Source organism: Zootoca vivipara, chromosome 16 (genome assembly GCF_965207765.1).
Source record: "Zootoca vivipara chromosome 16, rZooViv2.hap1.1, whole genome shotgun sequence".
Classification (NCBI taxonomy): Eukaryota; Metazoa; Chordata; class Lepidosauria; order Squamata; family Lacertidae; genus Zootoca; species Zootoca vivipara.
Genome location: NC_142599.1, coordinates 32065605 through 32082160, shown reverse-complemented (window position 1 = coordinate 32082160; position 16556 = coordinate 32065605). Strand labels below are relative to the sequence as shown.

General features: G+C 47.3%; 1 protein-coding gene across 4 annotated transcripts; it reads right to left on the bottom strand.

Moving 5' to 3' along the window:
• Positions 1-330: 330 nt before the first annotated feature.
• PPOX (protoporphyrinogen oxidase) lies at positions 331-14145 on the bottom strand. 4 transcript variants are annotated; one of them, XM_088660053.1, is made up of 13 exons: positions 14031-14145; positions 11711-11804; positions 9018-9152; positions 7780-7895; positions 7530-7662; positions 6558-6702; positions 6248-6438; positions 5194-5254; positions 4969-5087; positions 4056-4169; positions 3383-3532; positions 1978-2020; positions 331-1058 (listed from the first exon to the last, which is right to left on the bottom strand). In XM_088660053.1, exons 2-13 carry the CDS (start codon positions 11795-11797, stop codon positions 922-924), a joined length of 1431 nt encoding a protein of 476 aa, XP_088516179.1. In that variant the 5' UTR covers positions 11798-11804; positions 14031-14145; the 3' UTR covers positions 331-921. The 4 variants fall into 4 exon arrangements, with proteins under 4 accessions (XP_088516179.1, XP_034954088.1, XP_034954089.1 ...); XM_035098197.3 differs by having other exon boundaries at positions 13925-14132; XM_035098198.3 differs by lacking the exon at positions 14031-14145 and adding an exon at positions 13836-13934.
• Between the last annotated feature and the right edge of the window lie 2411 nt (positions 14146-16556).

The following is a 16556-nucleotide window of genomic DNA, read 5'->3' as shown; positions in this document are numbered from 1 at the left end:
AAGGAAAAGTGACTTTGGCAATTGGCCCTCCAGCTGTTTTGGGACTACAATTCCCATAATCCTTGACCACTGGTCCTGTTAGCTAGGGATGATGGAAGTTGTTGTCCAAAAACAGCTAGAGGGCCAAGTATGGCCACCACAGAGATTTAGGCTTCAGGCATGATCCCAAGAACGTAACTCCCATGTAAGTGGCAGTCTTAATGCACAGTGAATTCTAATGAATGCCTGATATTTATCTCCTGCACAGGAGGAGACCTACGTAGATTTCACAACTGCCTGAATCAGGCCTGAGTCCTCAAGCTTTGCACTTTTATGTACCCAAATAATGGGAGCGAGAAATAAGCCCAGCCACCCCCAGCAGTAGGGCTGATAGATATATTTTTTATTATTAGCAGACATCTATGAAATAGTTATATGAAGAACTGAAGGGTGGTGGGAAGGAAGCAGGCAGGGGACACAAACCCCACCATCCAACAGCAGGACCAAGCCAGCCTACAGAGCATCTCAGACACCTTCCCCATAATCTTCAGACAAAGCAGGGAACACTTCCAAGCACCAGGGGAAACCTCAAATTGCACAGGAAGGAGGAAGGCCAGGGGCTAGACACCTGCTTTTCCAATCGCAGCAGCGCATGCTCCTAGTCCTCAGTGAGGCCTTCTCTAGATGGTGCTCAGCACAGAGTGTGTGGTGCTTGCAGACCAGATAGATATAAGCACAGAGGAGCAAGTCCATTCCACGCTGAACCAACACAATCGCCCCCTTCTGTGTTTCAACGCAAGAGACCTGGATCTTGTGCCAAGAGATTCGTCAACCCCACTTCCAGGCAGTTAGCAGGGTAAGAACCAAGGCTGCCAGCGGAGAGCAGCACTTTGGGGCAGGAGTCCCACAAGCCGAGGAAAGACGAAGTCCCCTCTGCCTTTCTCAGGAGACATGGCCGAGAAGCTTGGCTGCGGCAGTGTGGGCGCTGGAGATGCAGTCGTTGACTGAGACACCCTCGTAGGAAGCCCCGACCAGGCTGAGAGGCAGCTTCTGCTGCTCCAGGTAAGCCGCTGCACTCTCTAAAGGAAGGGGCAAAGGGTTAGCAAGGAACATATGTCGCTGCCTTCTTATACCAAGTCAGGCCATTGGTCCATCTAGCTCAGTACTGCCTGCACTGACTGGCAGCGGTTGTCCAGGGTTCCAGGTGGGAGCCTCTGCCAGCTCATTTCTTGCAGCCAGGTGCATGCCATCCCTTCCGCTGAGTTACCACCCTCCTGCATTCAACTATTCCGCCATCATTCAACTATTCTGGGAGAAGTCGAGAGAGCCACACACAGAGATCAGAAAGCGAACAGCGTCACAGCTCCACAGAGAGCTCCCTCACTACAGGGAGCCTATACAGCTTGCCAGAAGTATCCTTCTTATGGAAAAAGGCTCTAGCCTTTCAATTTGCATCACCTGTGGAAATGGCAAAAATGTGTGTGTCATCAGAAGGATGCATCCTGGCCCAGACACCGCATGCCCTGCTCCTTTGGTTTGGTCAGCTGTAGCTGGAGTTCAACATGGCAAGCAGAAAGAGCTGTGCTGCGACCCACCTGGGGGTCCTGACCCCCTGGCTGAAGACCTGTGCTCCTATATACATAGAAATGAAAGGTGTTGCTGCGCTGGGCTGTTTGTGTATCTGCTCTCTCTCTCTCTCTGTGGAACTACACACAGGGGGGGAAACGCCATAAATAAGACAGTAATTAAATCGTTCTAACGAAAGAAAGAAAAAACCACTATGCAAAAATCGCTTAGAATTTCTTTTGCTCTCTGGCGCCATCTGGTGTTGCATTTTTTAATAACGAATTCAAAACATTATTTTTTGACCAATGTAGCTGACGCCTAACTCTCTTTCCTGCTTTCTCTCTCACACTCACACACACACATATTGGAAGGCTGCATAACATGAAAATAGCTGAATTAAATTGTTCTGATAGTTAAAAAAGAAAGGCCTACCTATGTGTTTCCAGTGGCCGAGTGTATACTGAGGAATGCAGGCCTACAGAGATAGGAAGAGGCAAAGGGGTTTGCAGCTGGTCTTAAGCAACTCAAAATGTTTTCAAACAAATTGGAGTTATATATAAAAAAGAGATCCTGTACCCCTTTATCTTCTCCCCTTCAATACCCCTCCCCGACTCTTTGTCTCTCTGCCACCCAATGCAGTGCCCTCTCCTCTGCTTCTTCCACACACAAGACACAGAAATTGAGGCTTGGACAGCAAAGAGCTGAGTTCAAATCCTCACAGCCTCCTCAAGCCACCAATTCTCCATCTGAACCATGGGAATAACCAGCACAGCAACCGTGTCATTATGAAAGCAACATGGACGATGGATCAAAGCACCCTGGGTCTTAACCTCTGCCCAAATTCTGCCTTTTTAAAGCTCTCCATTTACATCATGCTGTAGTGCACACCATCTTGGCAATCCTCACAACGACCCTGCAAGGGAGGTGGAACACTACCCTCCCCAAATTGCAGAAGCAAAAAAGAACAGCAGCTTTGTCTAAGGCTCCCCAGCCCATTCACCACCAGAAAAGTGAATGTAACCTTGTTGTTGGTTTTCATGATTTAAAAAAAATAGTTGTTTTTAACTTTTTAAAAAAACACACACACTGATAATTTCATTTTCATTCTGTTTGTCAACCATTTTGAGGGTTTCTTCTTTGCAAGCAGGGCATACATTTTGTGAAATAAAGGAAATCAACGTCATCGTAATAAATCAGTTCACTTTTCTCAGCTGGTTAGAGCATGGTGCTGAAAAATGTCAAGGTTGCAGGTTTGATCCCCGCATGGGATCATGCCTGAAGGAGCGTCTCCACCCCCATCGTTCTGCCCGGACACTGAGGTCCAGCGCCAAGGGCCTTCTGGCGGTTCCCTCGGTGCGAGAAGCAAAGCTACAGGGAACCAGGCAGAGGGCCTTCTCGGTAGTGGCACCCGCCCTGTGGAACGCCCTCCCACCAGATGTCAAAGAGAAAAACATCTGCCAGACTTTTAGAAGACATCTGAAGGCAGCCCCGTTTAGGGAAGCTTTTAATCTTTAACAGACCATTGTATTTTAATAATTTGTTGGAAGCCGCCCAGAGTGGCTGGGGAAACCCAGCCAGATGGGCAGGGTATAAATAAATAAATAAATAAATAAATAAATAAATAAATAAATAAATAAATATAATTATTATGACAGCTGCATATTCCTGCATTGCAAGGGGTTGGACTAGATGTCCTCAGGGTCCCTTTCCGATTCTGTGATTCTTGAACTTAATGGGAGCTGTGCATCCAGCTGGAACATAGAAGAATTAATTTGTGGAATTAAGACTGACACACTCCCCCCCCCATCTCTCTGTCTCTCAGCTCCAGAGTCTGTACCTTCTGCACCTTGACGATGCTGCGAAAGGGCTCGGCTGAGACCCCCAGGTGTTCTTTAACAGCTGCCTTGGCACGGCTCAGCAGCACAGCGTGGGGCACGGTGTCCGGATCTCCGAGCCCCGATGTAAACCACGCACCGCCCAGCATCACCTGGGCAAAAGGAGTGGAACGTTAAAAAGCTTGTTTCCCATCCTGAAAGCTGCACTGACTTCTGGGACCCGTGGCTCATTGGTACAGCACCCATTTTGAACTGCAACTCCCAGCGTACCTGAGGCTGATGGAAGCTGGAGTGTCCAAAAGGGCTGTGTTGGCTGGGCTGAGGGAAGGCTGGATGGTGGTTTAGTGGCCAGGGTGGGTCAATTTCTGCAGGACAGTTCCCACGTCCAGCATCCTAGAGCTCCCCCCCCCCCCGATGAGCACGATTACAGGGGCAACACAGAGCCTAAGGAGGAGGAAGCTGCCAAGCAGTGCCACCCCCTGGACTGTTTGTAAGACAGCCAGGAAATAGGGGCTGGCTCAGAGCCAGCAGAGGTTAGTGGGGCAGTGCCCCATCTGCCCTAATGGAGTAGCCTCTAAGGGCACCAGGATGACGAAGCCTGCATTAAGCCGTATTTAGAACATGATCCTACAGTGTGGGTGGGAGGTTAGCCCCTCGCATCCCACCGGCTCTTACTGTCAGGCGCACGCAAGGACCGCTGGATCCATCCTGCCCGGGGAAGGCGACAGAATCGTAGACGATGCCCAGCAATGAGCTGTCCTCAAAGGAGGGTACCAAGTGCCCAAATCCCTGGGAGAAAGAGATTGGCAGAAAATACACACAATCACACAAAGTGCAGGTTTCTTGATTTCTACTTCAACTCTGCCCTAAAGGTTCTGGGAAGAAGAACTGTTCAAAAACAAAACAAAAACACAAATGAAACCCATTCAAACAAACACACAGAGTATTTAAACGTATTCCTAATGGTTAGGGCCACTCTGAAGAAGGCCCTGCTTGGGGTTCCTGGCCAATCTCACCAGATCAAGGGGCAGGCGGGCACATGGGTGGGCAAACCCCCTTGAGAAAATAGGGGGAGGGCTGATCACAGCCTTTTGCAAGGACATGCAAGGACCACTGGCTGTAGTTGAAGTTAACATTACAAACGTACACTCAGGAGTTCTCAAAATGTAAGGCTTAATTCTAAACTTAAGCCCCTCACATCACTTCATTTCTCTGTGGACATATAGAAATCTTTCCTGTGACAGCGCCCTGGCAACTTTACCTGCTGAATTTCTAGCTGGCAAGGTCTCCCCACCCCCTTCTCCAACTGCATGTGAAGATTTTTGCCACATTTCCCCCTTTTCTTTGGTTTCAAAGCTGTTGCGCTCTGTGACACGTAGAAATTCACCTGGTAAAGCTTCCCAGTTCCCAAAGCAATAGATTTTACTATGGGCATGTACGGGTTTTCTCCTGTACGACACAACAGGGAACCCCCCCCCCCAGAGAAATGAGAGACATTATTCCTGCCTGCATTACCCCTTAAAGCTTCTCGCAATGGGAACCGGCAAGCTTCACGTTTTGAGCATGGGGCATTGAAAAAGCCTCTTACCGTGACGGGGAGATGCACATCTCTATACTGTAGGTTCACCACCCCCACAGAAACAGCCCGGATGGCCAGTAGCTCTCGGGCAAGCGGTTCGGCCCAGCCGGGGAGCGACTCAGCAAGCGCTGGAGAGAGAGAAGAGGCAGATTGAGTCTATTTAAGGTTGCCTAGGATGCAATATGGTCCTTAGGCAAAAATGGGTCCCTGTTCCAGGACAGAGGATTCTCCTACCTTGGGCAGGCAAAGCGCTGACGATGTGATCTGCCTCCACAATGCCATCTTCAAGCGCTATCTAAGGGAGAAGCGTAGAGCCAGCCTCAGTCAACATTGCGCCAGCCGCAGAAGGGTCTCTAACACAAGGGCAGCGATCTACTGTATGGTCAGCCAGAAAGTCCAACCCTCCTACCACCACTACAAATGACCACTCAGAAAACTGTGGGTGATGTCCCCAAGTTTAGCCTTGGCACCTAGCCCAGCGCTGGTTACTGCAGTACCCAACACGTTGGACTAGGACCTGGGAGACTGGGGTTCAAATCCCCACTCGGTCACGAAGATCACTGGGTGATCTCTGGCCAACCATTGTCTCTCAGCCTGACCTACCTCACAGGGTTGTTGTGAGGTTAAAATGGAAGGGGAGGGCCATGCATGCCCCACCCTCCATGAGCTCCTTGGTGGAAGTGGCGAGATAAAATGCAATAATAAAAAAGTAGGTCGACTCTTGAGTATGCTTTAGTTCAGGCATCCCCAAACTGTGGCCCTCCAGATGTTTTGGCCTACAACTCCCATGATCCCTAGCTAACAGGACCAGTGGTCGGGGAAGATGGGAATTGTAGTCCAAAACATCTGGAGGGCCGAAGTTTGGGGATGCCTGGCCTAAGGCCTACACATGGTTACAGGTGCTCCCGCAAGGAGATGGCGCCTGGTTTATTCATATCACTGTGATTTATTATCGTTCATCATCCCACTTCAGTCCCTCCTTTCTTCCAAGTCTCTCAAAGTGGAGCACATGGATCTTGCCCTCCTCACAACAACCTTGCGAGGCAGGTTAAGCTGAAAGGTAGTGGCCCACAGTGAGCTTCATGGCTGAGAAAGGGATATGAACCCACATCTCCCAGGTCTTTGAGCCCAACACTTTAACCACAGCGCCGCACGTGACTTGAACAGGACTCTGCGGAAATATCGCAAGAGGAGTGGGGCGAAATTCCTCCAGAGCGGCTGAGGGGAGATTTCTAGAGAGGAAGCTACCCTATGCTCCTTTCTCACTCCGCACTGGCACTTTTCTTACCTTCCAGGAGCCAGACGCCGCCCTCTCCAGATGCTTCACACGGGCACCGCAGTGAATCTCCACCCCACGCTGCTTCACGAAACCCTCCAAGGCTTCGGGGAGAGTCTCCATGCCGCCACGCAGCGACCACTGGCTCCATCGCTCGTCCTGGGCTCTGCGGATCAGAGGAGAATCCACAGGGGGGCCTTTCCCTAAAAGATACGGAAGTTTGATATCAGAAACTTCTCTGTGTTTCCTTCCCTTCTGAAACTGCAAAACATGCAACCCCAAAGGCTCCTTTCTTTTTCTCTGGTTCCCCTTGGCACCTCACCTCCACCAAGGGCCATGCCCAAGATGACAGAACGGTGCCTCCGCTCGGCCTGGAACAGCGCCGGGAAGCAGGAGCGCACGCTGAGGGTCCGGCAGTCTCCGGCAAACACCCCCCGGCAAAGGCTGTCAATGATGATGTCGGCCAGCTGTGGAGATCAAGGACACAGCACTCAAAGCAAGAAAGCGGCCACCCGCCCTGATGTTGGGTGCGGCGCTTTTTAAAATCAAGGGTGGGGTATCTCAGACCCTGGGGCTAAATGTGCCCCCCTAAACCTTTCTATCTGGCCCTCTGGAATCTCCCACAGGCCACATCCCTCTCGCTGGTCCTTGGGTGTTTTTGCCTGGCTGGAATGTGTCTTCCAACTTGGATCAGGCCTCTTATTTGCCTGGATGGAGGTTGATGATAATAAGAATAATAAGAATAATAAGAATACCCCACCCATTTGGGCGGCTTCCAACACATATAAAACATAATGAAACAGCAAACATTAAAAACTTCCCGATACAGGACAGAGAGGGGGGGAATGAGTGTTATGTACAAACTAGTTCTCTGCGCAACGGTAAAGTTCACATTTACTGCTCTGCACACTTTTGCCTCTGGCCCTGGCTCAACCCTGGCATGTGGCCTCCAGAAGGTTCTCCTGAAGCAAATGTAGCCCTTTGCCTGAAGGGTGGTGGGAGACAGTAGCCCTGTTCTTTTATGGACAGGATATCTTTGAGAACAGCTTACCCTGACCCTGTTGGGAGGCTTTGTGTGAGAGAAATAGGCAGGGCAGGGGAGAGCAGTGGGACCCACCCTTCTCTTGGGCCCTGTGTGGAGCTGATAAGATAGACGGCCCCCGCCCCACCCTTGGTCCGCTTCTTCTTTCCCCCCTGCCCTGTGCTAGCCAAAACAAAACGCCCCTCCATAAGAAAACCTTCCTGGCTCACTCCCCCAAATGAGCGTTGCCACATTTCCTCTCTGGGCACGTACCTCCTGGCCAAAGCGACGCCTCACGAAGGCGTGGATGGTCTCGTCTGTTTCGGAGCCGCGGGGGGACATGAGCTCTTTCAGGCCACTCCAGACCAGAGGACGGGTGAAAGGAGGAACCGTCCGCATGACGCCACTGGAAATCGCCACCCACAAAACACAGCAGAGAAATGATCACCTTCCATGCTTAGATAGGAGGGACGGGTTGATCTCAGGGCTCCCGAGAGCCATCCCCAGGGTTTCCGGAAAGTACCTGATACTCGAAGGGAGTTTATGGAGGGCTCCGCGGACGTAGAGGAAGCGGTTCTTGGCTGCTGGGTGGTCCCCAGGGACAGGAAGGACATCTGCGTCAAGGCCGAGTTCAGAGACCTAGAAAGGAATCACAACCCCCTTAACCCCAGTGCAGATGCTCGATTTCAAAATAGCATATTATAGCAAACATGATTGCTTAGGGGGTCTGTTCCGCTCCCAGAGCAATGTGGATCTGAAATGATTTGCAGTCTGTGGGGCTTAGAAAGTTGATAGATAGATAGATAAATCTTTATTCGGCTATAAGCCGACACCACAAAAATAAATCAGACGTAAAAAACAGAGATACAAATTTCCAACACATAAATAGAGTAGATCTGTGGGATTTCACTACAGCATTCGGCTTAGAAAGTTGACGCAGAACTTTCTAAAGATAAAACGACCCATGACCATTTGTAGACGATGATGCATGGATCCATCAGGGCAGCCAATGTGGTCCAGATCAGGAGATGCTTTTGGGGAAGTGTCATCGCTGAGTAGCAGAGCATCCACTCCCAGGTCCAAACCCCGGTGGCCTCCCAATTTCCACCATGCTTGCTGGGGGCTGATGGGAACTGTAGTTCAGCAACATCTGGAAAGCCAAAAGGTTCTGGCACCTGATTTATGGCTTGAGGCAAACCAATTCTGTTATGAGAATTGGCAAGCAGGTTCTTCTCTTGCCAGTTCTCAAAATGGAAGAGAATTCAAGAGAAGGATTAAGAGGAGATTAAAGAAGAATGAATTGGCTGCATGGGGGAAAGCAATGGACAGATGTTTGAAACAGGAGTGGGAAACCTTTTTTTTTTTAAAAAAAGCAATTGTATTAAATTAAAGTAATTTGGACTGATTTGTAATAATTTGGAAAACCAGTAATAAGAGAGAATTGGCAAGCAGGTGATTTCAGTAGTAGTCCACTGGATTTAAGTATGATCTGTCTCTGGGTCGTGGCCACGTTTTCAGTGACAGGTTAGCATAGCTGGGAGGATCTTGCCAGGGATATATCATAGAATTGTGGAGTTGGAGGGGAACCCCGAGGGTCATCTACTCCAACCCCCTGCAATGCAGGAACCGATGACCCTGAAATTAAGAGTCTCATGCTCTACCGACTGAGCTATCAAGGGCCTCAATTTACCAATTTATTTTATTTCATACAACTGATATACTGCTTGATTGTAAAGGGCTCCTGATTTACAAAATACGTACCATAAGGAGGGTGTTCTTTCCCACTGCCCCAGCAGGGCGGATCCCTCTGGGCCCATGTTCAAAAACTGCCCCGTCTTCTGTACGTGTGGAATGGATCCATCCTCCGAGACGGCTGCTGCTTTCTAAAAGGATTACCTGGACAGAGAAAGGGTGGGGTGTGTGTCAGTGTTTTAAAAAAACTCAGATATATAAGCTAATTGCCAAATGGCACCTTAAATCTAGGTTACGGTCACCACAATTATTTTTACAATGTAATCATTATTATCATTATTATTATCATTATTGTTGTTGCTTCTGCCCTGGAAAGCAACTTTCTCACCAATTTTGCTGCTGCGCAGGTGGTATGGTAGCAGAAAACTTTTCTACGTGCCAGCCAGAAGATGGAGATGTCAGGCACCAAGTTGGCAACAGGACATCTCCATTTGGTCGCAAGTGGACTGTTCGCAGTCGCAAAATGCGCTTGGGGAATTTTGAACACTAGTGTGTGCATGAGAATGTGACCGAATAGCATCAAATGGGACCCATGTTTATCAGGATGCTGGGCTGACTATTATCAGAACCATCTTCCTTATTTCCTTTTGTTTTTTAATATGAACCTTATTAATTTCTCTCTTTAAAAACATAAACACTCAACTTACGCACACACTTTTACAGACAAAAAGAACAATACATTCTGAAGATCTAATCATATAACCAAAAATGCAATCACAAAAAAGAATAAAAAACAAACAAACAAAAAACAAAAATTAGAAAAAGTAAAATCATTCATTTATATCTTCTTTTAACTGACTTCCAATTATTCTCTCTGTAATCTATGTATATTCACCTTATTGTATCGTATCGCACAACTTTTATCTTCCATTTATTATAATCTCTCCTTAAATTCCATTTAGGTTCAATCTTAGTCTGCCATTAGAATTTAGATATACCATCATTCTTTATGTACTCTATAAATATCCTCCATTCCTTTTTTATTTTTTGTTTCATTTGTCCTCTAATTCTTCCAGTAAATTTTGCTAGCTGCGAGTATTCCTTCATTAAAACTTGCCAATCTGTCGTACTGGGTAAGTTTTTGTTTTTCCAATTCCTTGCAATCAGGAACCATCTTCCTTGTTTCCTATAGGCCAGATCCAACAAATGGGTTCTGCTATAAAAACCCATACAAGAGCTTCCACAACAACAACAACAACAATTTTATTATTTGTACCCTGCCCATCGGACTGGGCTGCCCCGGCCACCCTGGGCAGCTTCCAGCATATACCAAAACGTAATAAAACGTTAACTATTAAAAACCTCCTGACACAGGGCTGCCTTCAGATGTCTTCTAAAAGTCACACAGTTCTTTATTTCCTTGACATCTGACGGGAGGGCGTTCCACAGGGCGGGCGCCACAACCAAGAAGGCCCTCTGCCTGCTTCCCTTCCCTTCTCACAGTGAGGGAACCGGTGGAAGTCCCTCGGAGATGGACTTCAGTGTCCGGGCTGGACGATGGGAGTGGAGACGCTCCTTCAGATATACAGCGCTGAGGCTGTTTAGGGCTTTAAAGGTCCACGCCAACACTTTGAATTGTGCTCGGAAATGTACAATGGGGCTCCCCCCCCTGCTCTGCTCCCCTTGAATCCCCCAAATTAGGTGTTGAGAGAAAGTCCAGAACAGCACCCAGGGGGAGGAGAGTTTGTTAAGGGTACTATTAGCACATCCCCAATTCCCCTCACAGAGCTGCAGTTCTGAGTTCAATGCTCAGCCCTTCTTGCTAGGGAACTGTAGCTCCTAACAACTCTCAGCACTCTTAACAAATGGCAGCTCCCAGAATCCTTTGGGGGGAAGCCATGCCTGTTGCGACGAATGTCCCCCTCTCTATTACTAAAATGCGACACAGGAATCCAGAGGTGAAGCCACCCACCCTCTTCTCCCGCCGCCTCCAAATAAACCCCTTTATTCTTGTGGGTTTATAAGTAAAGAGACTCTCCTTCCAGCTCACGTGGCCTGGTATAAAAAACAAAACAAAACTTGAGGCTGTTTGATAGAATAACCTCCTGCCACCAGTAAAGGGTCTCACTCGGCTTGATGACACCCCAACTTGTTGACACCCCAGGTCATCTTTCTAAGCCTCCTCAGTGTTACTCTAAGACACAAACTTTCGCCTCTTTTCCTGAGGTAAGTTTTGTCCTCTAATGAGTTACTGTGAGTCCCGATACCTTGCTGGAAAAATAATACTTCTCGGCACAAAAGAGAAGAATTTTATTCACCTTAGAACATAGTTGTTTCTTTAACATTTCATGTGTTTATAAGCTATGTTTCGGTTGTAGATAATCTCTGTCAAACATTTAACATCGAGCCTTCCTGAACCTCATCTACATCACCACTATCCTGGCCTCTCAACTTTCTTCTTCACACCTACCCACTCCCTCTCCTCAACTGACAAAACCCACTGCTCCCTCCTTTTAAACTGGGAACAGTCCCGCCCCCACCAGAATGTTATGTCAGTCAGGCTGGAGATAGATTAACTCTTTTCCAGCCAGGCAGGAAAAAATATTTCAAAACCGTGTCAATCCGTTACCCCTGTCTAAAGCTGTAGCCTTGGTCCCCCGCACACACAAAATAGCCAACTTAAGCGGCAAATGCAGTGCTGTTTCCCTCCGGGCCTCACCCTCCAGCAAGCAACAGTACCTCACAGAGAGTCCCACACTCACCTTGGGTGCCTGGGGGCTTCTGGCGAGGTAGTAGCAGGTTGCAAGGCCGCTCACCCCCCCACCAAGGACAGCCACGGTCCTCTGCATTGGGATCCTAGAGAGAGTGGGGCAAAGGATCCGATTACGTACAGGGGGTCACCCACAACACCATGCCCCCCCCAAATTATTATTTTTACATTTATTATCCCACAACATTCATATACTGCTTGGCTGCAATGAAAACCTCAAAGCGGTTTACATCTCTTCCTCCAAGGAGCTCACAAGTGGCATCCATAATGACAGCCTCCTTCAGTTCTCACAACAACCCTGTGAGGTTGGCTGGGCCAAAAGATAGCAAGTCCATGGCACCTCCAACACCCATACATTTAAAGCACTTGGCTTCCCCCAAGAGAATCCCAGGAAGTGTAGTTTACCCGTCACAGAGCTACAATTCCCAGCATCCTTAATAAACTACAGTTCCCAGGATTCTTTAAAGGCAAGGCATGGATGTGACCCCAGTCAAACTGGAGAGGGAAATGTGTACACTTTGAGCGCCTCAGAGAAAAGATGGGAGGCGTGTGTGTGTAATAAATAAATTAGATTTATTTAATATAAATATAATAAATAATAAATAGGTAAAGGTAAAGGGACCCCTGACTATTAGGTCCAGTTGTGACCGACTCTGGGGTTGCGGCGCTCATCTCGCGTTATTGGCCAAGGGAGCCGGCGTACAGCTTCCAGGTCATGTAGCCAGCATGACAAAGCCGCTTCTGGAGAACCAGAGCAGCCCTCGGAAACGCCATTTACCTTCCCGCTATTTATCTACTTGCACTTGAAATTGTTGTCCCCACAAAATACCTCCCCAGCTCATATATTTACTTGTAATTGAAAGTTTCCCATTCCCAAATGAGTCTCTGCAGCCACTTCCGGTTTCATGGTTGCCATTACTAACACAGATGATAATACATTTTTCAGCCCACACAACGCAGCCTGGAAGCCTTCATGAATGCGGCTTGCTAACCAATTGTTGCACAACCTGAGGCGCTCAGCAAAGTAGCCAACATTTAATGGGGTTGTGACTACACAATATATTTAAAGCACATTTACTCAGCCAAAAAATCCTGGGAAATTTAGTATGCCTTCTCACAGAACTACAATTCTCAACAACATTATCAAACTACAGTTCCCACGATTTCTTTGGCGTGTGTGTGTGTGTGTATGTGCGTGTGCTTTAAATGGATGGTTTGCATGCAGTCTATATAAGGTGAGTTCAAGTGATCACACAATTCTCCTGTCTGGTCACCCCACCAACCACACCTGCCTAATTTGGAGATTGCTCTCTTCCCTCCCCCCATTCACTTTACTGCATTATTTGCACCTAGCCAACCTCACCCACTCCAGTGCCCCCTGTAAAGACCAGGGATTATTTGTGATCACAATGAAAGCCTTGAGTGGCATAGTGGTTAAAGTATTGGACTATGACCCGGGAGTCCAGGGTTCAAATCCCCACTCTGCCACAAAATTCGCAGGGTTGTTGCGAGTTTAACATGAACACCATACTTCAGCTCCTTGGAGGATATAAATGCAGTAATTGGTGAGTAAAATGCATCACAGAAACTCTTCCCAACTGCCCCAGAACCTCCCCAGCAAATACAGGTGGAACTCGGAAAATTAGAATATCGTCAAAAAGTGCATTTATTTCAGTAATGCAACTTATTATTTTTAATTTTTCTTTTATTTTTTACAAATGCATTCTTTTGGAAATTCCACAGTAATAAAACAAATAGTTACAATAATGCAAAAATAAACATCTCTATTACATTTCATTAATTACATTCCATTTATAATTGACCCGCCTAACGACAAATAATTACAAAGTAATTACAAAGGCTCGACATATCTTGCTTTGCATGTCATGCATCTATCTCATACATTGGTTTCACCTTTTAAGTTGCATTACTGAAATAAATGCACTTTTCAACAATATTCAAATTTTCCGAGTTTCACCTGTATGCCTCCCAACCCGTCATCTGATGACTTTTCTCTTCCTGTCTGTAACGTGCACCCCCCCCCCACGATATCTTACCCTTGGAACAATTTACTCAATTCGCCCTCCTGTTACCCCACAACCGGTTCTACAACGCACCCCTTAAACCTAGATCGAGGCCTCCTTTAGTTGCCATCGATATAATTTCGCTCTTCTCTCTAATAAACACACACTCCAGACCGACCCACCTCGTTTTACAGCGATTGACTCCTCCTACACCAATATGTCCTCTACTCCACTCTCTGGCTGCGTTCACACGAACGCACCAGCGCAAAACACACGTGTACCACCCACCCCTAGTCTTCGGGCGACGTCCGGCCCCTTTACTCTGACGGCTGCACGTTGCATCCACTCCCCTCTTTTTTTTTCTCCTTCTCGTCCCCCGCAGCTGAGCTAAGGGCTCCTCCCCTCCGCCCAGGATTGGCTAATAGGGACAATGACGTAAGAGTTCGGACGACTCGGCTGCAAGGGAAGGGGAGGCGGGGCGAGTGGAACGTTGAGCATTCTGTAACGATTCCTACTTACACGCACCGCCTGGTGGGCGGGGCCTGGGGCGCTTTTATAAGTGATTGATGGACATCAGAATTTAAAATACTCAGAACTACCCGTTCACAAAGGTCCGTATAGTTAAAGCTATGGTTTTTCCCAGTAGTGATGTATGGAGGTGAGAGCTGGACAATAAAGAAGGCTGATCGCCGAAGAATTGATGCTTTTGAATTATGGTGCTGGAGGAGACTCTTGAGAGTCCCATGGACTGCAAGAAGATCAAACCTATCCATTATGAAGGAAATCAGCCCTGAGTGCTCACTGGAAGGACAGATCCTGAAGCTGAGGCTCCAAGACTTTGGCCGCCTCATGAGAAGAGAAGACTCCCTGGAGAAGACCCTGATGCTGGGAAAGATTGAGGACACAAGGAGAAGGGGACAACAGAGGACAAAATGGTTGGACAGTGTTCTCGAAACTACTAACATGAGTTTGACCAAACTGTGGGAGGCAATGGAAGACAGGAGTGCCTGGCGTGCTCTGGTCCATGGGGTCACAAAGAGTCGGACACGACTAAACAACAACAACAACAACAACAACAACAACAACAACAACAACATGATTGATAAGACATCAGAATTTAAAATGCTCAGAGCTACCTGTGTCTGTGTGACTCAAGAGGAGGTATCAAGTTCAAGGATTCACGAGGTGGCATTAAGCAAAACACACTCAGCCTCAGTGTTCCCCATCTGCAATATGGGCACAACAACAGCCTACTTTACAAAGCTGTTGTAAGGACAGCAGCTAGATAATGCATGGGATTTGAGTATGGCATGTTGAAGCTTAAATCTCCCAGGGTTGTATCTAACTAGTTGTACTAAGAGTAAACCCACTGAAATGAATTCATCTTTGGGTTTCCCTGGGCAAAGCAACAAAGTTACTTATTATTAATAATAATCTACTGTCCATCAACTAGCATTGGCTATCATAATTTGTGTGCAGCCTTTCCACACCATGAAAAAATGACATAATTCACTGTTACAAAATATAACAAAATGTAAACAATAAAAAACAAGTTAACAAAAACAGCTCCTTAAGAAATATACAATAAAATTAAGCAATCCCCTTGTAATTCATAAGGTATAATAATAAAATGCAAACAGTCCCAGTAACAGTGAAAATAATGCACTTCTAAATAAAATCTTGACCCCAACAGAAGCCCCTAAACACCACTGCCATTCTGATAATCTCTAGGATACAATTCTCTCTCTCTCTCTCTCTCTCTCTCACACACACACACACATTTCCTTTGTCTCCTGTGTTAAAGACAATTATATTTTAGTTCACAGAAGTCTTAAATAAAGACAAATGACACTCTCAGGGCTAGGGAGAAACTTTTTATAAACACACCAGATAATTTTAAAAAGAAAAAGTAACCCAGAGAGAGATGCACACTCCATCGCTGGGGCTTCGTGTATCCCAAATGAGTAGAGATACTAATTGGACTCTGGTGGGGTCACCCCAGCAACCAACTAATGCTTCCAACAGAGTGTTTTGCCCAGGAATCAGTCGGGCTTCATTCTGCTGGCACAAAAAGTACCAGTGTTTTTGTTTTGCAAGAAGAAAACATGTGCCTGATTCTAGATTACACAGAACTCTGTGCTAAGATGTAAGCATTATGTTACAAACACCCACACACACAAAAAAATGAACACACTCACACCTATAAACCATTTCACAATTGGAAATAAAAATGATAATGAAGTACCTTAATTCTTTCTCATCCAAAGGGACCAGTGCCTGAGTTTCCCCAGCCTAAAGGTCACCCATGGGACGTGGATGGCGCTGTGGGTTAAACCACAGAGCCTAGGGCTTGCCGATCAGAAGGTTGGTGGTTCAAAACCCGGTGACGGGGTGAACTCCCATTGCTCGGTCCCAGCTCCTGCCAACCTAGCAGTTCGAAAGCACGTCAAAGTGCAAGTAGATAAATAGGTACCACTACAGCGAGAAGGTAAATGGCATTTCCATGTGCTGCTCTGGTTCGCCAGAAGCAGCTTTGTCATGCTGGCCACATGACCTGGAAGCTTTACGCCAGCTCCCTCAGCCAATAACGCGAGATGAGCGCCGCAACCCCAGAGTCGGTCACGACTGGACCTAATGGTCAGGGGTCCTTTAAGGGTCACCCAGTGAGCAGAATGGGCGAGTGGGGATTTGAACCCTGATCTCTCCTGGGTCCTTGTCCGACACTCTAACCAATACCCCAAAATGTCTCTACTCCCCCCCCCCGAGCATCAGCCCCACAACCCCTTCCCCCAAATAGAAGTGAGACAAACACCA